The sequence below is a fragment of the Clupea harengus genome, chromosome 3, assembly GCF_900700415.2.
Source record: "Clupea harengus chromosome 3, Ch_v2.0.2, whole genome shotgun sequence".
In the NCBI taxonomy this organism is placed as follows: domain Eukaryota; kingdom Metazoa; phylum Chordata; class Actinopteri; order Clupeiformes; family Clupeidae; genus Clupea; species Clupea harengus.
In genome coordinates, this window is record NC_045154.1 from 31,484,761 (window position 1) to 31,491,456 (window position 6,696).

Below are 6,696 nucleotides of genomic sequence, written 5' to 3' on the forward strand. Positions count from 1 at the left end.
ATGAATTAGGTTAGAACAATATCTTGAAAGGAAAATAAATACTCAGTAAAATAAAGTCCCTGCTTGCTTATGCGTGACTAACGCCAAAATGAACCCAGAACCCAGTGACATGTTGTTTGCTATTAGTACAAGGTGCGTACTACCGCTTTGCGGGAAACGAAACACATGAGAATGTTCGCCCTCAAAAATGTCTTATAAAGCTACAAATCTAGCCAAGTTGAGAACCGAACACAAAATGAAATACAAAGAATGAATAAAGTTTATTATTATTATTATTTTGATTATTTATTATTTAATCCGAGAAACAAAGGAGGAAAGCATGTATTTCAGTGACTACTTGTTGGGTGTGTGTATTTACGATGAAATGTACGTCATGATAGAAACGGAGTCTGTTTTGGTTCCGTTTTGATTTTTTGTTTTCGTTATTTTGCTGTGTAGCCCCATTCAATCCCGATGAGAGCGAGACGAATTACGCCTGGCACATGCCCTGTCTGAACGAAGCGTAATGGCTTGTCTAGGTTAACGTCTCCCTTAGTTGCCTATTCCTCCCTGAGGGTTTGCTTTTGTCTTTCATTTCATACAGTGTAATGGCTTGTGTTTGCCGTGTTTAAATCCTTTTTCTTTGGCTTACTTTCTTTTCTTTCTTTTTGTAAGTGTTGATTTACTTTATAAGGGCAGAGTTGTGCCCAGCATGTGTTTGCGTCTGTGTTTTGTTTGTATGTGTGTAGCTTTTGTATGTGTGTGTAGTTTATTTGCATTTTATCTACACTACAGGTATCCCGTGAGAGGGGAGATTGTTAACGTCCCCGTAGCTTCCTGTGTGTGTGTGTGTATTATTTGCCCTATAGCTGGGGACGACTGGTTTTCATATTGTATTTGTCCCATTTTGTTTTGAGTAACAGGCATTGGGCTGTCGGCAGTCGATTCTTTGTCATTGAAGATACCTGTCTAGGCCTATATGGACTAAAATAAGTTTTTGACAAAAAATCACAATCACTGTTAATGCACATGTAGACCACTGAATGGATTTGTATTCATCATTCACATAACAGAATAGTTTTCACACAAACATTCAAACTGAGCTGTAGACTATGTTACACACCAATATTACACACCAGCAGTTTGTCAGATATTCAGAGCTGAAACATTTATTAAGCATAAATCTTAATGCTTGTTTATTTCATTTCCTAACAGCAGAAGACATACACCGTAACATATATACACGGTAACACCAATCATACTAATATATGCAAATAATATTCTGTCAAATTCAGCAATTAAAAAAAAACATGCATGCATGCATGCATGTATTTTTATTTTATATAGTTTGTTTGGAAGCTGTCAGTAGGCCCACTGACATTTGCTGCTGCTGCTGGAGCTGGTTGTCTACTGCTTGTCTACTGCAGACAGAAAAGCCAAGATGTCATCTCCCTCCTTGGCTCTTATTTTAGACTTTTGACCCGCTAACTTCATAAGTTTTGCCCGAGCCTGACTCCTGTATCCGCAGTCGTTCCTGATCTTGTACGCCTTCTTTAACTGCTCTATGGCCTTGGCGTTGTTCTTCCTCTGGTACATCAGAAAAATCCCATACTTAGTGTGGCAGTGCTGTTGATCAGCATCGGTCAGGGACTCATCTGAAAGCAGCCTGGTAAAAATGGGCTCGGCCCTGCCCAGCTGTCCGCTTTCTATATAGGCTTCCGCCAGATGCATCCAGGCAGGTGTGTTTGACGGCTTCAGCTTCACTGACTTGTGGAAGAAACGGATGCTTTCGGCGGTGGCTGCCTTAACCTCTGCACCTCCAGCACTCAACCCGCCGGACTTCATATCGATCATCTTTTGCCAGTGGCACAGACCGATTTGGTTGTAGAGGGAGGAGGAGTCGGGATATCTCTTGGCGGCCTCCTCGAGCATTTCTAAGGATTTTAGTTCGCCGCCTCCTGTCATTTTGTCAGCACTAGGAAAAAATGTATATACGCATAATTACAGCTGGTAAATACACAAAGAGATTTAGGCTGTACATAAAGAGCCATACATACATAAATATACAGCTTTGGCTTGAACCATACACAGGCTTACATTCACAGGTACTTAACATAGCAGACACATTACATTACATAACAGTTACTTTGAAATCCTAACTATAACAGTAACTACACGAATGATCATATATTACCAAAGATGTGCTGCCGCTGCTGGAGCTGGAGCTGGAGCTGGCTGTCTGTCCTGCTTGTCTACTGCAGACAGAAAAGCCAAGATGTCATCTCCCTCCTTGGCTCTTATTTTAGACTTTTGACCCGCTAACATCATAAGTTTCCCCCGAGCCAGACTCCTGTCTCCGCAGTCGATCCTGATCTTGTACGCCTTCTTGAACTGCTCTATGGCCTTGGCGTGGTTCTTCCTCAGGTACATCAGAAAATTGCCATACTTAGTGTGGCAGTGCTGTCGCTCTGCATCGGTCAGGGACTCATCTGAAAGCAGCCTGGTGAAAATGGGCTCGGCCCTCTCCAGCTGTCGGCTTTCTTTATAGGCTTCCGCCAGATGCACCCAGGCAGGTGTGTTTGACGGCTTCAGCTCCACGGTCTTGCGGAAGAATCGGATGCTTTCGGCAGCGGCTGCCTTAACCTCTGCGCCGCCAGCACTCGACCCGTCGGACTTCATATCGATCATCTTTTGCCAGTGGCACAGACCGATTTGGTTGTAGAGGAAGGAGGAGTTGGGGGCTCTCTTGGCGGCCTCCTCGAGGATTTCTAAGGATTCCTCAGTGGAACCTTCTCTCCCGAAGTATGTGGCAATGTACCTAGTTATCTGGGGCGTGTCTGGACACTTAGTGAGGGCCTTTTGGATCAGCTCTCTGGATTTCGAAGGATTTAAGTGTTGGAGTTTCAGGGCTAGGAGGACCATCACCTCAGCGTTGGTGGGGTCGAGGTCCAAGGCTCTCTGTAACTGTTTGGCTGCAAGTCTGTCTTTGGGCTTGACCTTAGCATCCTTCCTGACGAGCTCCTCCAATCGGTAAAGGACTACAGCATAGCCCACGTTGTAGGACACACTGTCAGGCTCGGCTTCCAGAGCCTTCTGGAAGCTCTCCTTGGCCCTTGGATAGAACTTAGCCCCCAACCTTAAGAAGCTCCACCCTTTCTCTGCTTCCACGGCGATCTCTCGGCCCTCACATGTGCTCTTCACCTTGCCTAGGTAAGTCTCCATGGCATCCAGGTTGCCCAGGTGATGGTGCAGCCAGGCGAAGCTGGAGTAGGTGACCAGGAAGTCCGCCTTATCTCGCTTGTCCTCCTTCAGCAAGGCTTTGGACTTGCCCAGGTATTCAAGGGCGGTGTCGGCCTTCCCCTGCAGGTGACTCACAAAGGCCAGGATGTTGAAGTAAGTGGCGTGGTACTTGCGAGGACAGAACTTGATGCGGTCCAGGAGTTTCTCTGGGACAGCCTTCAAGTCGTTTATGTCATCTTTGTCCACTTCCCATGTGAAGAGACACTCCAAGTTTTTTAGTTTGCCACCTCCTGTCACTTTGTCAGCACTAGGGAAAAATGTATATACGCATAATTACAGCTAGTAAATACACAAAGAGATTTAGGCTGTACATAAAGAGCCATGCATACATAAATATACAGCTTTGGCTTGAACCATACCAACCACAGGCTTACATTCACAGGTACTTAACATAGCAGACACATTACATTACATCACAGTTACTTTGAAATCCTACCTATAACAGTAACTACATGCATGATTAAATATTACCATACAATTTATATTTGTTTGTGTGTGTGAGAGATAGAGAGAGAGAGAGAGAAAGCGAGAGCAACGTTGTTATTGTTATTGTTAAAATTTACCTCATGTCGTCTTGGGCTCGGCTTGAGTGTTTTGCTTGCTCGGTATTCTCGAGTGATACAATGAGCTGCCACCGTGTGGAACTCGCACTTATACTGCGCGAGTGCCCGTCTACTCGGGAAACCGAAACTGAGAGGAAAGGAAAACGAAAGTGGGCCATCTGAAAATCCCACATAATAAAATGTAATAGCCACAAGATGGCAGCCTTATCTTGGCGCAGCTTGTCAATGATCTAATGAATGCACAAACGTAACGCACAGGAATAACTTTAAATGAAGAAAGAAAGGAATGTAGATAGATAGATAGACAGCATTTCTTTGAAAGTGAAAGGTTGTTATCATTACCTCATAGTTTTTGGTCAGATTCAACACAGCACAATAACGTATTTGTTCTAGCTCAACGTCTCTTCTGTCCTCTCAATCTTTAGTGCTCTCTGTAGGCAAAGAGTCACTTTCCTTCTTACAGAATTCAGTAGTTTAGACGCTTTTCTATTTCACAGACATAGGATTTTTTTACTCAAACGACTGTGTTCCGCTGTGTAGGTTAATTTATTGAAATTATAAGCATGAAATATCTAACCTATGCAAACCCTTTAACTATCTGACTTTTACAGAAAATATTGTTTGTATTACAATACAAAATGTAAGTGAGACACGAACGAAACATTCTGGATTCACTGATATATTAACATACAAATATGACAGAAGAGATCAGGTGAATGGCACAATGTCTTCCAGTCGTGTGATTTTAAATATTCCAAAATATGATGAAATTCTGCTTATACAATTTTGTGATCGTAGTTTATGTTGGAGAACAGTTTCTCCTCATTCCTCTTCCTGTTATTCACCACAGGGTGGTAGGCTACACTTCACTTCATCACGTTTAGAAAGCAACCAGTTTGTCTACTGAAAGCTAATGTGTCCTATAATTGACGCAGCTCCGCTATGTCTTCTCACGAATAATGTGTTTCAGTTGTTGCGTAGCAACCAATTACTTGCTGACTTCAAGTTACAATGACTTTCCGTTTAGTTAGAATAACCGTAGTGGTTAGTAAGTTGTTTATTATATGGCATTTTGCTTTGCATTGTAGGACTCGTGATTATTAGGATGTTTTGAAAAACTCTAGGAACAGTAAATAAACAAACCATAACAAAACAAAACAGAGAAAATAAATAAACAAAACACATTAAACAACTCAGAAATTAAGTATTGTAGCGTAGCTCGGATTCCGCTACACGGACTGGTGTTGTTGTTATGCCGCGGTGTATTGTGGGAGTACTACACCGCAGCTGTTAGCTTAGCCACAGTGCTATCTGTTGTGTATGTCCCATTGTTGTGTGTGTGGTTGATGTAGAATTGTTCCTGTTCTGTATTGATCTGTTTTGTACATATAACTGAAGTGTCAACCGTGTTTATGTGTTATAGATGTTGTGAATATAATCCTGTGTATTTAGTGTTAATCTTTGTACGAGTATGACTTGAGTGTTCGAGAACAAGTAAAAAGTTCTAAAACCATTCATCGTCTCGAGCCCATTCTTATCTTCGCCACAGTATAAAAAAAAGTAAAAAGATAAAATCAGAGAATCATTAAAAACAACAGCATTGAGGCACATCCTTAGCATCTAAAGTGTTCTTAAATTGGTTGACAGACAAATACTTGGTACTTACACCTACAATTTTCCTATCAGCACATTGGGCTACACATCAGCATTCTATACAAAAATATTCATAACAAAAGTTAAAATAATCAGTAGGCTACATTCAAATAGGTCGGTGTCAAATTAAACAATACATTTAATGCATGAAAAGTTCCTAGCGAATTTAACAGCTAATCATTGTGTCTATTTACAGAATCCCGTGGTCAGGTGAAAAATATAAATTAACTTTCTGCCCGTTGATAAAACTGTACCACAACCATCACAATACATACTAACATACAAACTACATATAATACGTTGAAGTTCTCAACATTCATTACATTTTCTAATTTGAAAGTTTATGAATTGTGAGGGGCATTGTGTACAGTGGACTAGGCTACCTACCCCGGACAGGCATGCCACTTCTGTCTGGGTATGGCAACACAACATGAATACACCCTGCAGACCTGGGGTACGTTCGTCGTAGGATTGAAGCTAAGTTAATCAATTGGCCTTTTAGCCCGTTAAGATTAGCGAGCTGATTGAGAACAGCAAATATCGGTTCGTTAACGGCTGATCCGCATCCAAATCATGTGGTTAATTTCAACCAGGCTAAACTTACCGGGGCATTTGCGCGTGCACGTCCTACTTCAAAAGACAGGAAAGGTCGATCACCAAAACAATGATTTTCTAGCGGTATAATGGTTCTAAACTCAAAGAAAATTGCTCTTTTTTTCTCGGTTGGCCAGCAGGAGATGAACATGAACGCTTATGAAGAATACAAGACCATAATCATGGCAAAATTCAACACCGCCACCACTGTGAGAGCAAGGTGTGTTGGGATGTTTATAGGGTGATATCTATGTATGAATATCTGACGGCAAGTGTCAACTAGTACAGAGGTTCTCTCTACCGGTTCGAAACTACAAGGTTGCTAGTTCAAATCCCCTCACCTCCTTCCTCGATAAAATTCTACATTTTCTTGTAAGTCGCTTTGAATAAAAGCGTCTGTTAAATGACTAAATGTATTAATAACAAATGCAATAAATTGAAGCAGTGAAAATAAATTGTCTGTATTTCTCTCTATTCTTATCATGAGTCCACCTTAATCATTTTCTACAATAATGATATGCTATGGTGTACTAATAACGCTCATATAATTATGAGTGCTTTGTTCTCCGCATCACCGACACTACAAAAATGTACCACTCGCAAAAAA

At 41.5% G+C, this 6,696-nt stretch overlaps 1 protein-coding gene across 1 annotated transcript; it reads right to left on the reverse strand.

The window, feature by feature from the left end:
• Positions 1 to 1,302: 1,302 nt before the first annotated feature.
• On the reverse strand, positions 1,303 to 3,916 carry LOC105910324 (interferon-induced protein with tetratricopeptide repeats 5-like). Its single transcript, XM_031563626.2, has 3 exons — positions 3,843 to 3,916; positions 2,174 to 3,526; positions 1,303 to 1,954 (listed from the first exon to the last, which is right to left on the reverse strand). The coding sequence occupies exons 1-3, from the start codon at positions 3,845 to 3,847 to the stop codon at positions 1,387 to 1,389; spliced, it is 1,926 nt and encodes a 641-aa protein (XP_031419486.1). The 5' UTR covers positions 3,848 to 3,916; the 3' UTR covers positions 1,303 to 1,386.
• Between the last annotated feature and the right edge of the window lie 2,780 nt (positions 3,917 to 6,696).

Coding starts and splice junctions, on each gene's coding strand:
- LOC105910324 (XM_031563626.2), bottom strand. Junction 1,955..2,173: donor GCAGCGGCAGCACATCTTTG/GTAATATATGAT, acceptor ATTTTTTCCTAG/TGCTGACAAAATGACAGGAG.